At 47.7% G+C, this 26,278-nt stretch overlaps 5 protein-coding genes across 5 annotated transcripts; 2 read left to right on the top strand and 3 right to left on the bottom strand.

Annotated features, from left to right (window-relative positions):
• Positions 1-1,930: 1,930 nt before the first annotated feature.
• On the top strand, positions 1,931-5,061 carry GGS25DRAFT_498402 (uncharacterized protein). Its single transcript, XM_049261697.1, has 3 exons — positions 1,931-2,265; positions 2,341-2,384; positions 2,510-5,061. Exons 2-3 carry the CDS (start codon positions 2,377-2,379, stop codon positions 4,578-4,580), a joined length of 2,079 nt encoding a protein of 692 aa, XP_049114532.1. The 5' UTR covers positions 1,931-2,265; positions 2,341-2,376; the 3' UTR covers positions 4,581-5,061.
• A 944-nt stretch (positions 5,062-6,005) lies between these two features.
• On the bottom strand, positions 6,006-7,816 carry GGS25DRAFT_523543 (MFS general substrate transporter; the record flags this gene model as incomplete). The annotated part of the gene is made up of 4 exons (XM_049264441.1): positions 6,006-6,590; positions 6,643-7,234; positions 7,293-7,578; positions 7,633-7,816. 4 exons carry the CDS (start codon positions 7,814-7,816, stop codon positions 6,006-6,008), a joined length of 1,647 nt encoding a protein of 548 aa, XP_049114531.1.
• A 545-nt stretch (positions 7,817-8,361) lies between these two features.
• On the bottom strand, positions 8,362-9,809 carry GGS25DRAFT_359515 (HPP family-domain-containing protein). The gene is made up of 2 exons (XM_049258122.1): positions 9,158-9,809; positions 8,362-9,057 (listed from the first exon to the last, which is right to left on the bottom strand). The coding sequence occupies exons 1-2, from the start codon at positions 9,419-9,421 to the stop codon at positions 8,431-8,433; spliced, it is 891 nt and encodes a 296-aa protein (XP_049114530.1). The 5' UTR covers positions 9,422-9,809; the 3' UTR covers positions 8,362-8,430.
• Positions 9,810-18,552: 8,743 nt separating this feature from the next.
• On the top strand, positions 18,553-23,153 carry GGS25DRAFT_359407 (uncharacterized protein). The gene is made up of 2 exons (XM_049258121.1): positions 18,553-21,090; positions 21,145-23,153. Exons 1-2 carry the CDS (start codon positions 18,823-18,825, stop codon positions 22,588-22,590), a joined length of 3,714 nt encoding a protein of 1,237 aa, XP_049114529.1. The 5' UTR covers positions 18,553-18,822; the 3' UTR covers positions 22,591-23,153.
• Positions 23,154-24,861: 1,708 nt separating this feature from the next.
• GGS25DRAFT_498364 (uncharacterized protein) lies at positions 24,862-26,222 on the bottom strand. Its single transcript, XM_049261696.1, has 2 exons — positions 25,929-26,222; positions 24,862-25,847 (listed from the first exon to the last, which is right to left on the bottom strand). Exons 1-2 carry the CDS (start codon positions 25,947-25,949, stop codon positions 25,137-25,139), a joined length of 732 nt encoding a protein of 243 aa, XP_049114528.1. The 5' UTR covers positions 25,950-26,222; the 3' UTR covers positions 24,862-25,136.
• Positions 26,223-26,278: the final 56 nt, after the last annotated feature.

The raw sequence follows: 26,278 nt of genomic DNA, 5'->3' as shown, positions 1-26,278 counted from the left end.
ATCACGTGCCTCCCATTCTGCCACCTATTTACTTGAATAACTTCATGACCAGATATCGCATCAATTCGAGACCGGTATCAATCAATCAGCAATTAGAGGCGCTTTCAATTGGGCCCGGGTTCACTATGGTGCAATATCTGATTCAAAAGTTATTTAAAGTAGAAAAAGGGTTGAATGTGGTTTGGGCTGGGGGCGCTCTAAAAGTGCACCTAAGGGCCCCAGCTTATCCAACGCTGGATCCAAAGCTGGAGCTGTTTGAATAGCTGATCAAATACCTGATCAAATACCTGATCAAATACCTGATCTGTTGATTGATTAAAGACCTGATTGAATACTAGATTAAAGGGATCAAAGGGATTAAGGGGATCAAGGGATCTAAGAACTGATCAAGGACCTGATTAAAGATGTTCCGAGACTTTGATCACATGATGTGATTGAAGTCACATGATCGGAACACCTTTGATCAACTCTTAGATCCCTTTGATCCCCTTGATTGCGTTGATCCCTTGATCCCATTGATTCAATATTCAATCAGGTCTTTAATTAATCAACAGATCAGGTATTTGATCAGGTATTTGATCAGGTCGTTAATCAGGCATTTAATCAGCTATTCAAGCAGCTATTAGATCCGGCTTTGGATCCAGCGTTGGATGAGCTGGCCCGGGCTATTCAGCCAGCTATTCAGCCAGCCAGCCAGCCAGCCAGCCAGCCAGCTTGCAACAGGATATGTATGTAGATCAGCCATTTAATCAATCAATCCATCCATAAATTCAATCAATTTAATCAATTCAATAACTTCAATCAATCCGATCAATTCAATCACTTGAATTGAATAGGAAGGGTTGAATTAGAAGGGTTGATGGCCCAATAGTGTTGCAGGCAGTCACGTGATCCAGAAGGTGCTGCATTCAATCAATCAGTCCAGGAATCAATCAATCAATCAATCCAATTAGTTCAATCCGATCAGTTCAATCCAATTAGCTCAACCCGATCAGTTTAATCCGACCAAGTTAATCAGTTGAATTGAATAAGAAGGGCTGAATTGGAAGGGTTGAATTGGAAGGGTTGAATTGGAAGGGTTGAATTGGAAGGGTTGAATTGGAAGGGTTGAATTGGAAGGGTTGAATAAGAAGTGTTGATGGCCCGTGTGCTCCCTACCATCTAAAAAAAAAGAGTTACAACTTGAAAAAGCAGGTCATGTGATCTAAAGGGTGCTGCACCCAATCAAATCGTCTTATCAAAACCTTAAATACTTAGCGCTGCGCTAGCCCGAAAGCAGCCTTTAGTAACATTAAAATTGGGTCCGAGAAAACTCGGGCATTTGTGGCGCGCGCGAGCGTGTGCCCTCTAGTTGTGTTCATTTGTGTTGAGATGGTAAAGTAAGCGTGCTACACTAATCCTCTCTAGGCATCTACCTTGGTCAATGTATCCTTCCAACGTAGTATCCTTTCACGAGGTCATGTGACTCGCGTGGTTCTAGCCTTTTCCAAGATTGTTCCATCCCATGCAGTTGGGTTGGGTCCGGGTCTTTTCTCCCTTTTTTTTCTTATTGGCTTGTAAATTGATCTTGACCTACATATCAAGATGTAAGCCTGCATTATGTATGTGTGTATATTATACTACTAGTAGTAGTTATGTGCAGATAAAACGCCGACTATTTCTAACTACCTTCTATGTGCATATGCATGTGGATCTGATACATATGTGCATAGAGAGCAGCTACTACTAGCCTACTAGTGTAGGTATATATCAGACTAACACATATATAGATATGTACCTATAGTATATACTGCTTAATCCATATCATATAGTATGTAACAAATAACTATTGCTATATAAGGTATTGCCGTTGATACATACCTAATATAATGGAGAACTGCAATCTGCCGTCATTTTCCCGGAATCTAAGTGGTAGGTACTACTTGCAATACCTAGGTACCTACTAGTTAACTACATGTAGTACGAATTGTACGCCGCATCTTTAACAGTGCGATATCAATTTCTCAATTGCAACCTTGGAATCTTCAAGGAATCTTCAATGCAATTCTTCACCAGAGCCGCCTTTTATACCTCCACCTCCCTTACCTAGGTACCTACCTATAAGAGCCGCAACCTCCTAATTCGAGGTGGATTAATTGCCTCGTCTAGTCTATATTCTCAATATACCGTGTTTATGGTAATCCTCGAGTCCAGATTTCCTTTTCCCCTGCCTCTTTATTCTTCCGCGTCAAGGGCCATGTTAGGTACTTACACCTAGATACCCAAGTAAGCTTGACGCGCTACTATATCCTTTGAAAAGGGAGACGATTAATCCTTTTTTCTCCCTTTTCTTCACATCAGGTCTCCCCGCCAGGCCTCGTGTTCTCGCTGCTTTTAATGAGTAGGTGGGTTCTGGCATCACATTATTCTTTTTCTGGAGCGCAAAGATCGCTTTCAGTACCCATCTTCAAATTCCATCATCCACTCCCCCATATCGACACTATCTCCTATTAATTCTAATTCTGATGAGTGAACCATCTGCTCCCGATGCCCCCCAAGGCGCACCTGCTATGACCAATAGTTTATCTAGCCATAAGCGGTCACGCCATTACGGTGAGCAGCTGAAGGGTTTATCTTCCTCTGACGATGAGAATGATCATAAGTCGACGTCGTCGCCTACTTCCAAGAAACAAAAAATAAATCACTCCGATGATGAAGACGATTCAAGCTTAGATGACGGCGAGATAGTAGAGTCGAGTCCTGCTCCTGATTCTGCTCCTAGCCCTTTCTTTACTGCACCTACTCTACTTCAGCAGGTACCTGATCAAAGCACTTCTCTAAGCGTTGAGAAGAAGGACTCGAAAGGACTTGTGTCTGATACTGCTACACGCGAGCCGTCTGAGGACGGTGAAATTAGTAGCGCTGTAACTCCATCACAGGGTCCTGATCATCCAGATGAGCCTTCTGTCATCCTCGACAAGCCCCAAGTTGAAACCCCACAGCATTCAAGCCGGAACCAGGGAATCACTGTAGGAGCAAGGACATCATTCAAGAAACCAGCCACGCAGCTATTTCCTTCAGCTCCTTCACACGAAGCTCGCCAAGATGGGGACGAAGGCGAAAAGCCGGAAGAACCCGAAACGCAGTCTGAACTTTCCTTCACTTCAAAAAACGGCTTAGTATGGAAATATCCTCAAATGGAGATTCGCCTCGCTGAATGTGATTCGACGCCTGCTTTTTGGGTTGAGACCTTTCGGAACTGGGTGGCTGCATTGCTACGGGCGAATGCCGAATCGGCCGATAGCCTAACCCCCAGGGCTGCCCGACATGGGTTCAACGAACACATGATGCGTCACAAAATTGGGCTTCTGCAAGGCGCCAAGAAGGAGCAGAAACGTGCCAGAAGCATGGCCAAAAAGGCTATACTCGACTCTAACTTTATGGAAGCAGTTTTGAAAGAACAAGCTGAATTTCGAGGGAAACAAACTAAGGTAACAGAGAAGTTGACAAAAGGTGATATTCCCTTACCTGTCGAGTCTAGCCGCGGAGAACCTATGCAAGAAGTCGCAGCACTAGGTCGTAACGACCATTTGCAAGAGAATGAGGTCGATAGTGAGGAGGAGCTAGAACGACAAAAGAAATACTTTCCAGGAGCAGAAGATCCGTCTCGACACTGTCTATCTTGCTCCGCAGTCGGACACCGTGCTCGTGATTGTCCACTGAAGCGCTGTAAGTTCTGCGGAAGTCAAGACCATAGCCTATTTGGGTGTCCCACAAGGCAGAGATGTTCTAAATGCCATCAATTGGGGCATAACAGCTCAACTTGTGTAGAGAAGCTTGCTCTGTCACGTGACGAGCGAGGCGGTTGTGCGTTCTGTGATGCTGATCACGCCGAAGAACAATGTCCTGAGATATGGAGGAGCTTCGTTCCGTCCGCAGAAAACATCAAGAAAGTCAAGGATATTCCGGCTTACTGTTACACCTGTGGTGGTGAAGGTCATTATGGACCGGAGTGTGGTCTCCCAGACAGAGGTAGGAAAGTGTCAGGATACACAACTTGGTCGCAGGAGAATCGCCTGCGCTACATCGATCCCAATTCAGAGAACACCGCCATTGCCTGGGTCGGTCTGAACACTACTCAGTCAGAGCAAGCAAACTTCCACATTCGCGGTCGGGCTAAAAAGCAGGTTCACACCCACTTCGTCTCCGACGACTCGGAAGAGGATCTCATTCATGAGCCTATCAGAAAGTCAGAGCATGCAGGTGAAATTCGCATCTCGAGTAACATCGGTGCTCTCGGACGAGGTGGCCGGTTCCGCAATTCAGACCAGCCCCCGCCTCCTCGTCCATCTGCACATGGCAGCAACAGAGGGTCAACATGGCAGCCTCCTCTTCCACCCGGCCCACCACCGAACTCGGGGAACAGATCTCGGGGTTCACTCCTATCTGCCCCGCCCGGTGGCCTCCCTCCGCGCCCCCAGCCCTCCTCCCATCAGGGATCTAACCGAGGCGGCCATAACAGTCGAGGTCGAGGAGCCGGCCGAGGTGGTGGTGGAGGTGGTGGTGGTGGTCGCGGAAGAGGCATGCGTCGACCGAAATAAACCTATATGCCTTGCATACCTACATACCTACATACCTAGACAGAAGTCAAGTGAGAGTATGAATTCCTCTCACCTCTCTACTTTATGACTTCCGAGCACCCCGATCTCTCGGCCCTTCATCCATATAGATGGAGTTAGAGAGCTATGGGGAAACCCCCCCACCACCTGCAAATAAGAGAAGAGCCTTGTCATGCCACTGGCTAGTAATGTCGATACGAGTGACGCCGGGCAAGGATCCATGGATTAGACTAGAGATTAAATACGAAGTGCATTCTATCATACCTATCCTACGTTCATATGCTTGTGTATAACTAACATGTATGCATAGGTACCGTGATATCAACTCTTGGGAGTTATGATTCGTGATTGCTAACTACCAGCCTAATCTAATCTGTCTTTAACTCCTATAGCTGTAACTCACGAACTAGGCACATGATATCTCGTAGTTATTACCCAAGTAGGTACCTAGTATTAAGTAGGCGTGTATCTAACCTAGGTAAATGCCTAGGTACTCACGAAATTCTTTGGTATGTACCTACTATGTAGGTAGTAAGCAGAGTGGGAGACATAGGTCCAGATACAATAATGAATTCCAAGTATCTATCTACCTAGTAATCTACTTATTTTCGATATACCTACTAAATAAAGTATACCAACAACAAAAAAATGCTCATAAAAAACGTGTGCAAGTAGGTAAAGGGGAGGGGTTTCCCTAGGCACGATACCCAAGTAATCCCAATCCCACGAGACGAGCTCCCTAAACGATAGCGCGGAAGCATTGTCGCCGGTCCCAGTCTCGGCTGCAAACACGCCGTCCCAAGCGATGGCGTAGGAGCACTTTCGCCGGCGAGCCTTTTTTTTCTTTCTTTCTTAATTTCTTTCCTCTTCTCGTTCGTAGAGTAAAGAAAAAGAAATGTTATCCTCGAAGTGACAGCGTATCCAAAACACAAATGGGGGTATCATATGCAAGCGCCCAAAACCAACTTAAAAAAATCCCATGAAAACCAAAGGAAAAAGAAAACCAGGTGAAAATTCCCATGTAGGTACGCCACGTTCCCATAAGACGGGCAGGAAAGCGATAGCGCTCCAGCATTGTCGCCCTGTCCGTCTTTTGTTTTCTTTGAATCCTAAATATGCCTATCCCAACAATGGCGCAACGGCACTGTCGCTGTCCGAGATTAAAAGGGTGAAAGGAATCAATCCTGGAAAGATATGCGTATCGAGCTTCCTTGATGGGCGTGATTTGTACTAGGTTAGGTAGTGAAGAAGTTGGATAGAGTCGAAAGCGAAATAGTAAGAATGGCATGTTGAACTGCCCGTGTCCTTGAGAAGAATAACATCCGCACTAGGGCTGCTCTTGCTTGATCGTTGAGGATTTTGGCTGAGCAAACCCATGATCACCTTGATGGTCTATGAGGCAGGCAGCTACCTTTTTTTGTTCCACCACATGCGACCGAAGCCGCGTTGTTGGACCTCTCGCCGAGCCGCGCCGTCTTGGAAGCCGTCCGAGCCATCACTAATGGAACCTCCGCTGTTCTTGATTTTGCGGCTAGGCTTGTTACCGAGAGCCTCCAGTGCAACAAACATGACAGCACTGCTCAGGATACTTACGCACAATATGCCAATCATAACCAGATTGCTCTTGCGGTATTGGTGTGGTCCGCGAGCAGCATCCGCCGGCCAACCCGTGTACAATGCATAAGTTGTTGTGATGCTTCCTAGATTTCCCAGGCCGGAGACTAGTGCTGATGCAGCAGCTACGCCAACCTCGCCATGACGTTGTTGAAAAATCTCATTGGTCCAAGTCATACAGATTGGTACTGTTGGACCGAGCCCGAAGCCTACCATCAAAAGCCCACCGTATCTCGCCCAAGGGTTCGAGGTAGGAGCGAAAGTTACTGTGAGAAGTCCAGCAATCTGAATGCACACAGCACAGGAGAAGAATAAGGGGCGAAGGCGATGAAACCTATCCGAAATTGGGGTCACGAGTAGGATCGCAATGAAATCCATCTAGTAGAGTTAAAGACCGAAAATATTAAACATGAAGAAAGTAGAAACTTACGATCCAGATAGGGGCAAAGAGGAGACTGAGCTGCACCCCTGTGAATGATGGGTTGATGCCACGGATGATTACGGTACCATAGAGTTGTGTACCGATGCCAACTCCCACAACACCGAAGTACATCAGGGTCAATGGCCATAGCCTCCAGTCTATGAGGACATATCCCAAATCCTTAAGTGTCCAGGGTCTTTGGTGATAGACTCGCTTGAGGTCATGGTAATGGACTACTGCATCTTCGCCTGTCAAAGCTTCCGGGGTTGGAGGAAGCCATTTAGAAAGGCCAGAGCGAACCCTTTTTTCTCCCGGTGGTAGTGGGCGCTCTGGTAGCCACCATAGCAGAGTCCAACCGAGGACTATAGCAAGAAGTCCATAGATAAGAAACATCCACTGAAAGCCGACAAGCCCACCGGCGCCGTCCATGAGCTGAAACCCTGCGGAGACCAGGCCAACCACGGCAGCAGAGATTTGCGAGGCAGTAAAGTAATACCCAATCCGCTTGCCCGTCCGAGAGGGTGGGTAGAAAAGGGTCAGATAATAAGACATTCCGGGCCACATACCGGCGATAACCATCCCAAGTAGGAAGCGCAATAACCTTGAGCAACGAATTAGCGATTGATGTAAGACTAGAAACAAGATGTATCGGGACTCACTTCAGACTCCAGGCAGAGTGGACGACGGTGAAGCAAGCTCCTATAACGCCTACAGCGAAAACGATCCTAGCCATCCAGACGCGCGGGCTGAGCTTGCTCATGACGAGGTTTGAGGGGCAATCGAAAATGACATAAGATACGTAGAAGAGAGCCAGCGCGGTGGACACATCGTTGGACGAGAGTCCAAGCATAGTCATCAAATCGTGACCAACATCAGCGTTCATCGTTTGTGCCAACCCGATATTAGAGCGGATGGCAGAGCACAGGAAATACAGGATCCAGAAAGCTAGGGTTGACTATTAGTGTTTACCACGACTTTCAGGTATGAAGATATTCTTACCAGGAATAATACGAAGGTCTAGTTTCCGGTAAACTTGTTCAACTCTCTCAATATCGTAGTCTGTATGGACAGGCTGAGGTCCTTCTTCCCGGGCGGATGCTTCATGGTTCGCGTTGGTTTCGACGGGAGACTTACTCTCCGCCGCAGTAGTAGCTGCAGCCACTACGGCTGGGTCTTGATTCATGCCTGCTTTGGACTATGAAGCAATGGAGGTGCGTGCTACTAGTCTTTTCAAGCAAGCTACGAATTTAAGCCCGGTAGATATATACCAAACCTATCTCGCCAGGTCCAATTTTCCTCAGTTTGACTTATGTCTACTTAAGGATGCCTAGGATTTCTTGGTGAGGTAAAAAGTGAAAAATTAGAAAGAGAGGAAAAGAGGAAAAGAGGAAAAAGGACATGAATAAAAAGAAAAGAGCTTATAATTGATAGTTAGTACTACCTAGTATGTAAGAGCTTAGCCGAATACTCGACCTTAATTCGCTCATTTCAAAAAAGAATTAATGGGGCTTTAACTCTGTAGCCAATCTGTGAAGCTCTAGACAAGCTTTAATGGGTCTAAACTTTATTGCAGCGACAGCTATGTACCTCCCTGCCTATGTCCTAGTACCTACCAGATGCTGGGCAGGTACGCCACATGAAAGGTGCGATGCACTATAGCAACTATTTATTCAGAATCTCCAGGCATTAGACTACTCTTATCTCTGCCCTACTCACATAATATGTACTACTACCCGATAGACCTCTACAGATATGTGCGAGAGAGAGAGAGAGACGAAAGGGAACAGAGGCAAAAACCTATAATCGTTCACTTAGTTTCTCTAAGAATATTCTCTCCTCCGGCGAAATATATACATCTTCAGGGATAAAAACTTGTCCTCGCTTGATGATCACCTTAGACTCCTCTTCCATAACAACTCTCCCTTCTTCTAAATGCCGTGCTTTGGTAATCTGAAACTTAGCCCCGGCCTCACTACCATCATAACTACCACTCCTCTCACCATCATCATGCTGCTGTTGCTGCTTTTCTCGACACCCGACCTCCGAGGGAGTCCACCAGTACACGGGAAAGCGCCGCTGAATATTGTTCAGGGCTAGGGCCACACATTGCATCAACATACAGTCGAGGAGAACAACTGGTATGATGAACCACCCCAGCCGCACCACGCCCGCATCCATTACCGCGAGCAGGGCCGTGGCGCCTGCTGGGGGGTGGATAGTGCCCGTCAGGGCCATAACAGCGACCGCGCATGCACAAGCCAGCGATCCTCCCAGCCACGCCAACTCCTCCGACACAGGACCTAAGGCAAACAGCTTACTGATGCCCACGCCAACGATGGATGAGAGAAGCTGGCCTAGGATAGCATTGCGGGGTTGCGAAAGGGGCGACTCAATGGCGTAGAACTCGAGGACGGCGGCGGCGCCCTGGCTCGTGTTAGTCCCTCGCAACTCTTTGATTTACTTGGGTTCCTAGGTAGGTATGCAAGCCTGACACAGATGGAGACATATGGCAACAAGAACCTACAAAACTACCGATAATGATGGGCGTGTCGTGCTCCCTAAAGGCGGGAATCGCGCGACTCACAACTTCGATGATAGTGATAGCGCAGAAGACACCGATGAAGGCCCACAGGACCATAATTATATTACCCAGCGGCCGCTGCTGCTCCGTCCTGTAGCCAAGGAAGCGGGCGACCGGGTACGGGAGGTGCTTCCATGGTGCGGGGGGCAGCCAGGGATTAAGGTAGTCGTCGATCTCGAAATGCCATTTTGTCGGGTGGACGGGCATCTGTAGGCACGTGCGTATCTCACGTAGGCCCCAAGTTTCTTTGAATCTGGAAAAGTGGTGGCTCCGAAAGAGCACCTGCAATTCTGAAAAGACAGACAAGGTACACGCGTACGTATATATGCCAGTAAGCGTCAACGACGTAAGGGCACACGTTGGCAGCAAACAAGATCGTAGGTATTTATCGATTTTCCCACCGTTCCGCGCCAAACGTTCGCCCTCCCTTTATTGGCGCCTTTGTTCCGCTTAAAAACCGTCCCTACTCGCTCATTCCACGCAACAATGGTGCCATGGCGCGTCGAAGGGCATGTGTTTCCATGGACCAAAACAGTTCTTTGACTAACAAAAATCAAAACCTGTGTACCAGGGGTTGCTCGACCACGCGATCACCAATCCGTGGTATTCCTAGCATCATATAGAGTAACGGAAACTCCCAAAATGGATCTTTTGGTTACTCTGACCAGCCTGGTGGGAATCATGATCGTACGTACAGGACGGGGGGGCCCTTGACTCGGGCTCCCGAATTCCGAATCTGTGACATCTCCGCGGAGCTAAACGCCCCCATCATATCCTTCAATGTTTTATATATGCAGGTAGGTAGGCGTGTCTAGCTAATTTCTTTGTTTCGGAATGACGACATATAGAAGAAAATAAGAACGTATTTAGGGTTTAAAGAGTGAGACTCGCTAAGTAGCCACGCCGGGTTTTAGAAGTCTAGAAGCATGGTGGAATCTTCTTTTCTTTTTCTTTATGGTTTTGGGAACACTGATTAATATTCAATGAATCAGCACTTTGGAGATTCCGAAAGGCGAGCGGGGACAGAAGACCACAATTACAGGTTGTTAGAAACCCGGCCAACTATTTTGACTACAAGAGTATGCTCAATCGCCTCTGAGGACAGATATATCATTTTCGACTACAAGTCATCTCGAAAGGTGCACTCCCTAAAGCTTCCGGGTCTATTATTATTCTATTTTATATACCTACCTAGGTAACTAGCCTGGCATATATGCACTATATCAATATCTATACTCGTTCCTAGAGTCTGCCATACCTATTCCGGGAAGTGCTCTTACACACAGACCTCAACGCCGAAGATATAGTCTATATCCGAGGGGGAGAGATTCCATAGGTACCTTGCGTCGAATGTTTTTATTGCCATCAGCCGCCCCCAAAAGCAAAACCTCAGGCGCAACAAACGACCAGCCAAAAGACCAAGCCAGAACTACAGTCTTGACTACTCATTTCCTTCTCAATATAGATATATAGGTACCTACTAAGGTTAAGTACTGGGTAGCTAGCTCCTCAAGAACGGATTGAAGTGTCCGTCTTCGGGGTGTCCCACGAAGGTGGAACCCCCGGTGCCGAGCGCCGCATACGGCTCTCTCTACCTTTCCGGGGCGGAGGCAGCACTAGCAGACGTCATAGCCTCCTGAGAAGTCGTCAATAATCCCGGGTATCAGCTCAGCTCGTATATTTCTAGCAGGCCGTGGTCAAAGGAAGCAATTTGCAAGACTAGGTTGCTAGACGTGCTCGTGTTGCCGTCGGCGCCGCTAGAGCTTGGGCTCGCCTTGTTAGGGGGCTTAGGAGATATTCGTATAAGCTCGGTTGTTTCCAGCTCTCGTTAAATATACGAACTCTTCTTCTATGCATGTCAATGGTAAATTGAATCATGAGGCTGTAACTATGAGTCGTGGGTGACTTGATACCTGATACTGGAACATTACACACCATTCTCGGTGAGTGCCTTGCCTACATGTAGGTAGTTAAGCATAATAGCTGGAACATTTTTGTGCTTCGCCAGCAGCAGGGTCCCTGTTGCACGGCAAGCTGAGTCAATGTATGTATGTACCAAGCTGTATCCTTACTCGACGAGTCCTACATGTACCCGCAAGACTACATCGTTGACGATACATACCTATGAGTATACTATATACGGGTAGATGTGTGTAAATAGCTGCCTACCAATATCAAATATAAACTACACAGGTGTCCTCTGTCTGGGCAGCATCGAAGGCAGCAGTACGATACTGTACACACATCTTGACAACGCAACATACATACATACATATACATGCCAGGCATACACCCACCCACTCATGCAGCCATGTAAGTATAAGCTGCAAACAGCAGATACGATGCATCCCATCGACAAATGCGCGCAACCGTCTACTAACAATACCGGAACCCGTCGCCTTGACCGCAGACCAGACCAAACCAGGCCAGACCAGCCTCTACCTACGTGGAGCAACCCCCAATCACAATTAATCACAGGTTGGGGGGAGGAGGGCGGAATCGAGTCAATGTGCCTTTGCTACCTAAATATGTACCTACCTACATAAGGTTTTCCCGAGCTCTGGTATGTAACCATCAATGCTGCCTGCGTATACATACGTATATAGTATGCACCACGTGGGAAACACCAGGCACCTGAGCACGTTGCATGTAGGACCTCGAGAGCTATATATATATATATTTAAAGAACAAGACAAGAACTAGGAATTTAGGGGTAACATCAGTATATTCTAGGCAGAAATGGAGCAACAGGGCGACAATGGTACGTAAAGCAGCCTGTGTTCAAGGTTCTTTTAAAAGAAACGGGTTTACGACGTGAGGTGAGGTGAGGTGAGGTAGAGCCTCGTAGCACGACAGGCAATATATACGCGACATGCAACTGTAGATACCTACCTACATACCTAGTATACGTAGATACATACAAACGCCAGAACCCAGGCGGCAGTGAACAACATTAGGTACATATGTATGGAAGGACAAGTAGAACAAGGCCAAAGAATAGCAAAAAAACAACATGGCTACCCGCATCACCGTAATTCCGGCACGAGGAAATCAAACCGTACCTACGTGGCCCATCCGCCTCCCCCCTCGTCCCCTCTCCACCACCCCAAAATGCCCCAAGCCAGCATGCGTGGAAGCTGCATGGAAGGATTACTGCTTGCTCGGCGAGAGTCGATGGGCTGGCTGGCACATAACTATCTACATAGGTGGCACTACTACTCACCTACCTACCTACCTACATATAAATGCATTGGATACCTATGTACATCATCACAGGTCTAGCCTTGCTTATATATACATCGTTTGTTTCGGAAGACGCGGAGGAAGGAAGCATGTAGGTAGGTGTCTAAAGCGGATTCGAAGACGGTGGGTGACACGGCACGCGCACTTGGGGCCGTTTGGTCCACTCCCCTCGGGATACCGCATTTTTGTGGTGGGGAGAGGTGAAGGGAAGAGAGAGGGAAGGGGTGTTGGTTGGTTGGTTGGTTGGTTATGACATATATATCGGAAAGGGTGGACGGGAGTGCTGCATACACTATTTAGATACATGCCTCTGTTAAGTTATTAGGCAGGTAGGTTAGGTGTGTGTACATATTTTACTAACTAACTACTCACCCACTTAGTTATGTATTATGTAACTATCCCTCAATGCAAAGTGTTTGTTATGATCTTGATCTCATAAGTTACTATGAAAGCAGGCCATCATAAAAGCATAATGCCCTCCCCCCCGCCCCCTCCAAAACGTGAGGCGATTACACAAGCTGGACTGATGGGGGGTTCTCTTTTTTTTTTTTTTTTTCTTCATTCAAAAAATAAAGATCGCCGTTGGCTTCAGGGAGAAGAGCAATTACATCATAATTGGATTGGCCGATAACCACATGTATCTGTCTGTCCATTGTCGAGCAAGCAAGCAAGCAAGCACGGTGAATTATGTAAACCACGCGCCCCCCCCTCCCCTCCCCTCCACCCCCCGAAAAATCCGGGACTGTGGGACACTATGTTTGAGCTTCAGTCAGCAAGGTTCAACTGCCGTCAATGCGGCTCGTTGGGTCCCTCCCTGGGTTACGGCGTAGATGCTCAGCTGGGAGTGGGTGGGTGGGTGTTATGTATTAAGGGTCAGGGTGCCCGGGCCTTTCGTATATCGATATTGGGTATTTGCACATACATATTAACGGCGCTCACCAATGTCTGGCTTTGTAAATCACGATTTATAGGTAGATTACGGGCACGTAGGAAGAGCAAGAAAGAAAGCAGTAAGTGTTTACCGAAATCTTGACGTGGTGTTGTTTCGAAGCAATGTGTTCTGGGCAGAATCGGATGGCGGCGGAATCTGTATAGAGCTTCACACATCAATGTAGGCGGACGATACGAGGAAGCCTGTTACTAAGGTGCCATATATCTGCAACCATGCGAGGTTTTCCAACACTAGTAAACATTGAGGCCTTGGAATCTGCAATGTCAGTATAACTTACTAGGAGTGTCGGAACAAGAGGGTTCCGATGTGTCGTCGCTCTCCGACATAGCGATATACTACTAGTATGTCCTTAGGTAGTACGGAGAATAAGAGAATTGTATGTCGTTAGACACGACTATTGAAAAAGCTTTCGTGGCCGAGTACATGTATCGCTTGATGGGGCTGACTACAAGTAACAGATACATTATTCGTTAGGTTTACCTTTCGAGATGAATCATAGGACTCGGTCTAATCGGGCTCGGACATGACGGCGACGGCTCATAGCATTTGACAGGTAGGTGACAGGTGAAGTCATTGCTTACCGCGACCCCAACATCCAGAGTTATAATTCCAAGGTTGGCCTGTCGCTTGCCAACACAACGGTAAAGCCTATTGCTTAAAGTGTTATGGTGTAAGGTATCACGTGTGGAATGCCCTCAACATGGTTTCTCCGGGTTGTAGATTGACGCAGGGAATATAGGTATGCACTATGCGTAGATCAGTTGGCAAAGCCATGGCTCATCGGTCGTCAGTCATACGTTCATATTGAGTATTAATAGGTAGGTACCTATTTAGGTTACCCGCGATGCGACGGCTGATATATATACCGCCTTGTCGCGCCAGCAGTAAGCATCCGCTGACTGTTGTGGCAAGGTGCAGAACAATGGCTTCGAAGGATTGTGAAACCAGCGGACAATCCGGGTCGCAAAGTAGTCTTGCGCCCGACTTTTCTTAGTAGACAGTTGATGTTTTCAAGACAACTCTCAAGCTGTGAATTATCTACCACCACTGTGGCACTAGGTAGGCAAGCCTGGCAAGGTAGACACCTACATAGTAGGTTGGTATGTAAGTTACGGCGTAGTATCGCTATGTAGTATCGCACCAGACAGATACTATGGGGGCCAGCTGAATTTCGGTAAGCGATACCTCATACTTACAAGGTACTGGGTATACGAGGGAAACAAAGAAGTCCATTTAGGATCTTTGGCCCTAACCAAGAGAAGTTTAATACTAATCTTTCAAATGATGATTGTCCTGTGCCTGTACAATTTAGCACGCCCGCATGTTTTTAGGTGCATAATCACACTGACGATATCTTAAGCCGGCAATTCTGAAATCGCTCCAAGTGGGCCGTTTGTGCCGTTTGCCTATAGCACTATGTAATAGTCATAAGTAAATATGTGTGTGGATTAAGAAAGATCGAGAGTCCCATAGTGTCCCAGACTCCCAGCGGAGCGAGCTCTGTGCTTTGAGCCCCCGAGATGGGTCAACTTCATGGAACTCGGGTCGACACTTGGAAGTCTTGGAGTAAGTTTGAAAATAAAACATATCAAGAAGGACCGAACGGAGTAGGCGAACTTGTTTTCTTGACTTGCCATCGAGGGACGGGTGCATGTGTACTTGCGGTGAAGGATCCAGTACATGTAATATATGCAAATCCTGCCCTCAGTCGTAGATCGGCAGCTTTAGCACGCAGCCGACGTAATAGTGTGCCTCGGAGCTTAAGAAACATAGCCTGATATTCGTCAAGCATGCTGAAGGATGGGTTGTAATGAGTAAGCTCTGGGGATTGCATCAAGAGTGCATCAAAAGATATGTCTCGAAAAACCCGGCTGGCATCGAATCCTGCATCCTTTTAGGTCAAGCATTAAGGTATTATCGTATCTACATATGTTTATCATACGGACATCTCTTAGCCCCCATTCTCATGGGTCAAGCTGAATTTATGTAGTGATGATGGCTGGCTGTGTCGTTGAGACATGCAGACTGCCAGGTGCAGTATCGTTTCTCTTGCAGAAGGGTTTGGTGGTTAATGTTAATGGTCATAGCCTAATGCGGCCACCATCTCATCTCAACTCCAACATTGAACATTGAATGTGACATTGCAAGTTCTTCGGTATTATATTTTGTTGTAATCGGGTCCTTTTTTGGCCTCCCTTCTTTTTTTTTTCACTTGGATCGCCAACTTTTAAGCTCAAATGTTATAAGTCCAAAATGTTGTCACAATATGTGTATGTAATACATATGTAGGTACCTACCCAACTGCATCAAGCTCCTCCAGTTCATTGAAATTCTGCATCGGAGATAGCAACCTAGATAGGTATACATACCATGTACCTACTACGTATTGTACATATGTACGATGTAGTAGCATACTAGGTTCTTGGAGGTAGGTGTGTTCTGTAGCACCTCCATACAGGTACATACCTTGTAGCTTACCTTGTAGCTTACCTTGTAGTTTACCTAGTACCATAAACCCTGTCCCTTTTCGCGTGCCGTCGCAGTACTAGTCCGGATCTAAATGAGCGAAGCAGCTACAAAGGCTGCGAGGTAAGCCTAAAAGGGCCAAAAATACATAAGGTGGATAGCCTTTCCTCCACCTCCCATGAGATCTTCTGTGGGTTGTACGATCCTTTGAGCAATATCCAATCCCGTGCCTTCCTAACGATTTGGGGCATAGCCTATTTATTTCTTGCTGCTTGCTGTATTATCTTAATGTAGTTATGTAATATTGGAAGTTTCTTATGCAAAAATTTGCTGAGGAGAGCTTTGGCGATTGATATATTACGGTATATTTTCATATATTGAACATGATATATTGGAGAATTATTACCACCGGCTCTTTACGAATGCTGATACGTAATGATCTTTTAATAGGCGAGTTTAATGATATCCCTTCAAGGCTGAAAAGAAGATCGTGTGTAATTACATATGTATCATATGTAAGACTTAAGTACATACAGCCAAATTGTAAGTATGTAACTACTATGTATCTACTGTGGTAGCTAATTGACTGCATGTTTGCACCATAAATCTCCGAGATTCGAATTCGAAACGTGGATACACCCACTCTCATAAACGCTACAGGTCATTTTTTTATAGTTATTTTTCTGGATTACCTACATATGTAGGTATATCATGGATTTTGAAAGTTGATGATACATGTATTATATCGTCTATGTGATACAGTCCATCTCGGACATTGAAACTGATGATAGCGATCATGTGAGATATGTACTGTACCTGTTACCTGCCTACCTACCCTCAATGATACTACCTAGTACTATGTAGACTTCAAGTTAACATTGAAGATTGACACTGATATCTGGTACCTGGGTACTCTCTATGATGGGCCCAGCTCAGGGGTGCACACCTATTCCTTTCCGACCCCCTTACCCTACATATTCTAGCAGGGATCACAGAGGTATTGTACCTTACCTAGCACAGTACCTAGGATACAATGAGACATAGATTGGTCCTAGCTGGTAGGTAATAGGTATTAGCTAACGGTTAGTAGGTATTTGACTAAAGCACCAATGTGTACTACTAGTATCCAGGTCGCTTAACGAACCTACCGTAGATATATCCATGGATGTAAATGAGATAAATGAGGTAAATGAGCTTCAATGTTCAAAATGTTCATTGCGTTCTCCAAAGATGGGTCTCGGCTTAGATAGAATGGGGCGATACCCTGCCTGCATCATGTACACACTCATGAACACACATCAATCTATGCTTGTACCATAGTACGTGGGTACAGCATCGTTGGTACGAACTCTTCAGCACTTGAGTGTTGTGCTTCCCCCGTGTTGGGGGCGGAACTTGCATACATCAAGTACCTAGGGTACCTAATAATAAGTCTGGCAATCACAAGCGCAAAGTATCTAATACCTGCGTAACCACGACAGTTGGAAGTTGCATCTGCGAAACGTTGGAGGTTCAAGGGTTCAAATGTTAAATGTTACTTTCACAACTGATTACCCTACCCTGCTACCCTGCCGACCTGCCTACCTGCCCAGACCTTCCTACTCATGCACATCGGAGAACTAAAAGTAGAACAAACGTCCAATCTTGCTCAAGTGCTTCCTTCTCCCTCTCCTTCTCTTGTATATTGCTACACTACCTAATAATACATACCTACAAACTTTTAGTTCGAGTTCAATTCTCTATCCTTCTCTTGTTTCCCTTCTCCAACTTCCCGCTCGACCTCTTTTTCTTATACATGTAGCCCTGGGGGAATTGGCTACTTTCGATACGTTCAGCTAGCCAACAAACATCATCTACGATCTTAGATACATTGGATATTTTTTATTCATTTCAATCATACGACCATTATGCCTTCTTAGCACTAGGTAGCTCCGAACCTCGATATCAGCCAGTTAAATCGCTTCCAAGTTGCTCCCAAGTTTCAAAGAATTGCGCCTCAGCTACTGGTAATACATTTTGCTTCTTTCAGAACTGAACAATAGGTATTCATAGGGTATGTTGGTCTGAATCTATTTTTTCTTTATTGCACACCTTGTTTTTTTTTCCTTTTCCTTTTCATGATTATCTTCATCAGAAAGCTCTCAAACTCCGAAGCTCCTGTCGCTGGCGGGTGGTGCCGGATCAAGATTTGATCGCGTTATATCATGGAGCTTCTCAATAAGTTTGGAAGAGGCCGGGTTGCCCACTGATCTTCTCCGTTTCCTTCCTTATAGGTACCCTAGTTGACAAGGGCCAGCTTCTGTGCGTAAAGCCTCATTCCCACGTTATTTACGAAATAGGGGAAAGCAGCCAGTATCATTATCCCTTCTTCCCGGCCTAGTGGTTATCCCAATCCCTCGTTCTAATCTCTTCGCATCAACACCACGTGTGATCACATACCTGTGTTCTACGTAACGGCAGCTGGCTAGCTAGCTATCTATGTGCATGCCTTGTAATGATGCATGACGCATGAAGAACTTGTCTAAAAGTCTTCAACTAGAGACGATTCCATTTGTAGAAACCCTGACTCGACAGCTTTCCCTAGTTTCTCTATGGAATGTTTCATCTGCGAGTTCCCATTCGCTCAATTCACTAATGACCCTACTACTCTTCTCGGCAGCCATTTTGGTGCAATCCTAGTTCATTTTTTGACCCTTTTATTCTTATTCTTTAAAGAATCTACTGTTAATATCACTCTCGTTTATCATAGCTTCTGCATGTCGATGACTTCATAGGGCTTCGAAAGCCACCGCTGTTTTACTGTGGACGACGAGTCTACTGTCCTTAGCTGCATTCTGTCACCCTACCCTAATCAGGCCGTCCTGACGGGATCTGCCGTTATAGCAGACCATTCCGATCGAGACTTACTACCAATAGTGACTCCGTGTCAAGCACTTTCATAGTCAGTATGGCGAACGCGCCGCGCCGCGTTCGTTCTAGAACCCAAAGCATCTCGAGCGATCGTCCGTCCGCGACTGGCCCCAATCTTATGGCGCCTCCTCTCACTGTGTCGCCCGAGGCGGTATATATCGCCGCGTCTGCCGCCTCGCAAATCGTCACGAATGATCATGACAGCCATGCTGAGAAATGGTATGATCAAACCGGCATTGAGCCTTCGGGGGAAGCTGCCTTGGTTTCACCAAATGCGCTCCAGCTCGCAAACAATTTCGTTGACCAGATTCTGTTCAATATCATTGCTATTGCCAAATCCACTTCGCTATCGACACTGCGACCGGCTGTCAGTGATGTTCTGAAGCCAAAGCTAGCCAAGGATGCCATCAACAACGCAGACGAGGAACTAAAAGAATATCTGGGCGGCGGTGAAGCTGAAGAACTTGCGCGCTCTGTCAAACCTGAAGCGTCTACGGAGTGGGATCTCGAATTGACGTGGAAGAGAACAAGATTACGATGCATGGTCTACTCCTCTCTTGGAGACATGGAAGAGGAAGACGAAGATGTTTACATGGAACAAGAGCACCTTCGGGCCGAGTCGGACGATTACCTGTCAGAGGTAGTTTCACCTGCGGTTGCTATCTTTTTGACTTCAATCCTCGAATTTATGGGCGAGCAGGTTTTGGTTATAGCCGGTCAAGCGGCGTTTAATCGGTTGCGAAGTAAATACGAGAAGGAGCTAAAGGAAGGGACTCGAACCCCCGGGGGGTTCTTTGATCGTATTGTTGTCGAGGAGCTGGATATGGAACGCGTCGCTCTCGATCGAACTCTTGGTAGACTTTGGCGAGCCTGGAAGAAGAAGATTCGGTCGCCCATGGAACCTAATTACTCACGGCCCTTTTCGCGCAATTCTGTGAGCACCACACATCAGCGACGGGGGAGTGCCGCTACCGATCGACGCTCGTTATCGCCAACTCATAGAAACTCAGATTCTGCGCTTGCGGTGCAGAAAGAGCATGATGGCGGGGTGGCCAAAGAAGAAGCGAGCCAGAAGGTAGTTCCGAAGGAGATAAACCCGGCAGATATGCCTCTACCAGAGAGTGATGTTGAAGGGACATACAGCGACGAGGGAGAATCCGCAGCAACGAGGGGCCAATCTGCCCGACCCATGAGCCTCGTTGTTCTCCCGCGGTCTGCGAAGGCCGAAGCAACGCATACATCTATTCGGCGCGTACGGTCTCTCCCTACAGGAAGACGTCCTCGCCATCTTAGATCGCGTGCTTCTAGCCGAGGGACTGGTAACCGACAGTCCCAAGCTGAACGTAAAGAGGCAGAAAAGGATGTCATTTCTACGATGGAAGGCAAGGAAAGTAGCACCAGCGCCAACAAACGTTTCGGCGAGAAGACTACCGCGAATGGTCTGATACTACCAAAATTAGATACTCGTGCCTCATCCTCAGCATCAATGGCGACCACCAGCGACGCGCTGCATACTGATTTTGAAGAGGATGAAATTGATGATTTCACCGAAGAACCCGAAATATTGACATCCTCTCGGATTTCCATAGGGGGAAGAAGTTCGCCTTCTACCTCGGAGTCCGGCAAGCCCGCCTCCCTAATTCTCGGAAGATCTAATAGCGTTCGGTCTGTGCGTGTTATCGAAGTGCAAAGCCCTCGCAGTCCAACCGTTGGATCTCGCGCAAACTCTATGGACGTGTACGATCCTGCTTTAAACAGTCGTAGAATTGCGACTCCCCCGATTGTGGAAGAGAATAGGGCTGATAAGAGAATCATTACGCAAACGGCTTACGATAGATCCCAGGATGTTGTGGTAGCACCACCACGGAACCCAAGCCCTCTGAGAAGTGTTCACTCACAGTCATTACAGCCGTTGCATGAGGTTCCGGCCCCTACTAAAGTGTCAATCGTGAGTGGGCCTGGCCCCGACGGATTTCAGGAAGAAAAGCCGGCGACACCTCTAAAGATGCCACGGAATCCACCACTGCCAACGCTACCGGAGAGGAGCACTAGTAGGCCAAATTATGGACGGTCGAGCTCGGCTGGCGTCTCCTCTGATACATCCGCTCGAAGGGGCACGCCCGAATCACCTTTACCACCGCTCCCTGTACCGAGCGAGTCCCCCTCTTCGACGTCAACTAAGTTTAAGGCTGTTCGTAGTTCTGAAGATAACGGTGCTGAGGAGGGACCCAACTTTGAGCAACTACTCAACAGTGGAGAAACCATACAGTATACTCTCACGCCAGAGACTATGCGTGACATTGAGGTAAGTTTCTTGCTAATTATAAGCCTATCGCGATGTTCGACTAACAAGAGCCAGTCTTCTTCTAATGGAAGCCCTAAGCCGTCTACCAGGTCTCACAGAAGCGACGACGCCAGACTTCACCGCTCACGATCCTCCTCTAGCAAGAGGTCCACGTCGGCGAGCAGACAAAGCAATCCCATAACCAAGCAGACAAGTCTGGGATCCCATCCTCCTACAGACCTGCCCATCACTAGAAAGTTTCCCGGGTCGGTTCCGAATATGCCCATCTCGGTTCCACCGAAGGGCCGATCAGCTGCCGTGCCGCAGGCAAGGGAGGCGCGAATTCCTCGGGAATCATTACATGACTTTGCTGAATTTATTCGATCCACCGGACCCCCCGGTGAGCATAGTGCCAAATATAGCCGGATGCACGCAGGTTCAGTTGGCACCGTTCGGGTTTCAGCAGACCCTTCCCATGCGAAGAGTGCAAGCATCGACAGCCGAAAGACGAGCTCGACTATGCGAACCCACTATCAAGCTAGGGAGGCTGCCGTCAACCCTGGCAGTGAAAACTCGGATCTGATTGATTTTATTCGACGAGGACCACCTAACAGCAACAACAACAACCACCGGATTCCTCGCCATGTTGCGCCGTTCCGCACCACCATGGACTCGGATCAAATGCAAATGACTGGGGCGACTGGAGGCAAGGCGATCGACGCTGTGATTCCTAATATCCGAAATAGCGAAATTCCTACGAATGTCATGGAGACGTCTGCTCCTTCTTCGATGAATTCGCAGAGTGCTCTTCTCCACAAGGCAAATAGAGTCCAGCAACAACAGCCCGGCAACAGCTTTGACGATGATGATATGATGCCGAAGCGGACACGACGTCGGGTCCGCGACCCTTATGCAATTGACTTTAGCGATGAGGAGGAGGAGGAAGAGGATGATCTGTTTGACATAGTGCCAACGCCAAAGCCGAAACCGAAGAGGGAAGAGAGCCTGATCGATTTCCTTAACAGTTACCCTCCTCCTCCCGAACCTATTCAACAATCCGTCACCATTCCAAAGAAGAAGCACAGCGCACCAAACTTGATGGCACGCTTAAGATCGAGCGGAAGTTCCATTGGCAGGTCAGCCTCGAGTGCTGGCTCTAAAGCATTCAACATGGCTGAATCAAGGTCGCTCAATAGCCGGGCCAGCCTCAGCAACAACAAGGGCCACACTCCTATTGTTATCCCGTCCAGGCCAGTCAATTTTGGGCGTGAACCCGTACCTAACACAAACGCACCCCTTCCTCCTCTACCCACGACTAGTTCGTCAGGGCGTGTTCCGATGAAGAAATTCGAACCCCGCGACGCTGTTTCTGGTCGCAGCGCAACATCGGATCTAGCGACCTTCTTACGTGATTCCGAGCCGCCACCACAAACGATGGCATCACTTCCCTCTCCTACCGAGAATAAAAGCAATGGCCTCTCACGAATGTTCGAACGTCGGAAGAGATACACAGCATTTTGATCATATAACTGGACCGCATTTTAATTCTATAGTGTATAAATTTGCCCCTTATATTTGGGATCTATGGCCAGGATCTTATTTATTTTTTTAAAAGTTCTAGAGCGAGAATGGTGTCGTAGCAGGCTGAAGGATGTGGTGTTTTCGGCCTACGGATGGGGAGGATGTTGTGTATATTAAGTATCTATCTTTGATACCAAACGGCTATTTCTCATTTTCTATTACCTGTCTCGGCGTCGACTGGAACTAGTTGTTCGGTCTGAGTCTTTTACTTGATACCACGCAGTGCTCCTTTCTCGTTTGTGTTGTTAGATGGCTGGAAAGGGGAGGAGAAAAGAGAAAAGGGGGGAAGCGAGAGATAGGATGCGGTGACTGCGATTTACCGATTTTATATGTGTACCTACCTATCCATTTAACCTTAGGCACTTTGGAAGCTTGTTGAAATGAGGCTTGTAATGTTAAGTTGTCATGTTGTGAAATACTTGGATGATGTAGTAGTATCTGAATGCTAGGTGAATGGCCTATTATCTATTTGACTCGGGACCTTGTATGTTGGTGGAATCACGAAAAGTAGGTGGGCAGGCAGGTAGAGAAGGGAGGCAGCACTGAACACAAAGAATAGGGGCATATGTTTGTACGCTTTTATATCGCTGTTTTATTTCTATTTTCGATGCTCGCTTATGAATCGCTGCAGACCCAAGTGCCTGCCTACCTAGGGTAGATAACTTGAATGTACGTCTGGAATATCAATCAATCGCTAGCTCCCTTTCCCTCTCGCTTTCCAGTTCGCTTTCCCTCTCTCCCTTCCGTTGTACATATGTCTCTATCCCTATCTCTATCCCCATCTCCAAATTGACAAGCCCCTGATACGCCTCGCTCTTTTTTTTCTTTTTCTGTTTTTTATCCTCCTTTTCCCATCCTTTTTCTTTTTTTTTTTTTTCTCTTTCTCTGTATATAGGTATGTATATATATATGAAACGATTCCGCTGAATAAAAGTAAGTAAGAAAATCCGCTATGCCCATTCGCTTGTTCCTGTTTATGCTGTTGTTGATGCGGTCGCTATTGGTATCACTGTTCGTTGTCGCTATCGCTGTTGCTTTTGATGTCGTGGTGTTTTTTTTTTGGTAATGATGGCCATATCCACTCCATTCGCTGATTCTTTGTTCATGTTATCATTGTCGCTAGTTCGCTGTCATTTTTTTCGCTGCTCTGGTGTCTTCACGATCACGACCAAGCTAGTCATGATCATACCCCTCCCACCCACCCACCCACCCACCCCCTTCCCCTTTCCCCATTCCCCCCTCAAATACCAAATATCAAAAGCAACCCTCGCTCCCCCACCCCACCCCCTCCCATTTTAACCCTTATTCCCCTTCCCCTTTCCCTAAGCTGCTCGCCTAGACCATCGCAAGCGAGAGCGCGGCCAGCCGTCTGACGAGAAGCAGATCTCCCTGTCTCTGTCTCTGTCGCTTCTTCTCCCTCCGCCGCACCGCTAGCGCGGAGCCCGCGGCGGCCGGGTCGGCGGCGAGGCGGATTATGGGGAGGAAGAAGGGGCGGAGACGGGGATGTTGGGGGGGTTGCTTGGGGTGGGTGGCGAAGAGGGGGAGGGTGGGGGAGATGGGGGGGATGAAGAAGGAGGAGGGGGTGGGTTCCGGACCGGCTGCTGCGGTAGTAGTAGTGGTGGTGGTGGTGGTGGTTCGCATCGAGAGGCTGAGAGTCTCGTGGTCTTGGTCTGCTGTTGAAAATGGTTCTCCGCTGCTCGAGCACATGCTAGGGGTTGGTGGCGCGCTGAGAGACATGAGGCGCAGAGACTGTTCCAGTGCCAGTGCCAGCTGGCTTGCAATGGTACCGGGAGAAGATAGTGATGCCCCGGGGTTGTGGCTTTGCTGTGCATTGGTCTTGTCTCCGGCTTCCTCGCTTCGGGTTTGGGCGCAGCCCGAGGGTGTTGGGTTGGAAGGATGCATGACTGGTTCTCTGAACAAGTCGACGCGTTGGATAGGTAGGTAAGTCGTTGGATAAAGATTTAGTGGAGGAGTTTAAGAGTTGAAAGCTGATGATTGCGAGATATAGCTTTGGGAGGTAGATAGTAGGTGAGAATGCCGAGTTTGAGGTGTGCGTTGAAGAGGGGAAGAGAGAGGATGAAAGGAGGAGATATGGAATGGTTTATATACACACATAGGCACGCACGCACGCACATCCAGAGAGAAGACTTGAAAGGAGGTAACCTTGATAGTCAACAGTGGGAGTAGAGCAACAGCAACAGTGAGAATAGAGTAAATGATTAAGTCTGATGGCATACCTAATAGTCAACAAGGTAGGAAACCACAAGGGTTGTATAGTATATATTATACACACACATTGGTAAACAAGTGCCCTGGGCGCATCTATTAGTCTTCGTTTTGTTTGAGCGACAACTCCCACTGTATGTATGTATGCTCCTAGGTCAAGGGCCTTTGATGTCTTTGCTCATGATTGCTTTCTCCCCCCCTTTAACAATCTCTTCTTTTTTTTTTTACTTGCAAACCACAAACTTCACACTTTTCAGTTTCTATTGCTTCGCGGACCCATATCTCTCAGCAAGCACCTCCTCCGTACTCCTATTCATACCACTCGCTCCCTGCTGGTATCGTTTCTGCAGAGCTTTTTCCTCCGGCGACAACAACACATTACTAGCCTTCTCTTCTTCAGATGCACCCACCAACATCTGCTTGCCCCTCGAGAAAAACCCCCCAATAGCACCGAAGATCGAGCCCTTTGCCGCCTTCGCCTCCCCCTCCGCCTTATTCGCCGCCTCGATGCCCTGGGCCTTCAGCGAGTTCCCCGACGCCGCCGCTACGCTGCCCGCCTGGCTGCTGATCGTCTGATCCCTAGCTCTAGCCACGATCTCCTGCGCCTTCCCCTCCGCCTCGGCCCGTACGTTCTTATCGTCGCTGCTGCTGCTGCTAAGCGCCCTAGCCCACAGCCTAGCAGCAGCGGCCTCGAGGTCATGGCGCGCCTCGTACCAGTCCTTGTTCTGGGCCCAGTGGACGGCGCCCTCGACCTCGGCGTTCCAGCGGTCCTTGGCGCGCTCGACGAAGTTGGCGCGCTGGGCGGCGGCGAGCTCGGCGCGGGTGGGCGGGAGGGCTGGGGGGAGGGGGTCGATGATTCCTGAGAGGGCGCGGGTTTGCTGCCGCAGGATGGCGGCTTGGTATTCTCGGTTTCGCTGGTGCGTGAGCACGGTTAGGTAGGCTATTGAGAGGGTGAGGGTTACGCCTCCGGTCTGTTTTGTGGGTTGAGTTTTGGTCAGCTTGTAGTTAGAGGAGGGGTTGGTTGGTATGGTGGTGGCATGGGGAAAGCGTACGAAGCCTGTTGTGAAGCCCATGTTGAGCTACTCTTTGTGTGTTTCCCTCTATCTAGCTGTGAGGGTAGGCGCACTATGGCGCAGATACTATGAGAGAAATACTCGGATGTTGAGGGAGGTATGTATGGTAGACGAGTGTGTTTAATACCTAGAAGTGTGTAATTAGGTGTCTATGTCTATGTAGGTACTAGGTTGACGTGGGTAGTGAGATATAGGTATGGTGAGGGCTGGAGATGTGCAGTATCACGAAATAAATATTTATGAATAACTAGTTAATTGAATATTCAATAAATCGAATTTCGATCAGAAGAATTAATGACGTGAAAGTCGCGCTATCAAGCTAAGGTGCT

This window comes from Hypoxylon fragiforme, assembly GCF_022984875.1.
Source record: "Hypoxylon fragiforme strain CBS 206.31 chromosome Unknown GGS25scaffold_7, whole genome shotgun sequence".
In the NCBI taxonomy this organism is placed as follows: domain Eukaryota; kingdom Fungi; phylum Ascomycota; class Sordariomycetes; order Xylariales; family Hypoxylaceae; genus Hypoxylon; species Hypoxylon fragiforme.
The sequence above is the reverse complement of the archived record's forward strand: the minus strand, read 5'-3'. Positions and strand labels throughout refer to the sequence as shown.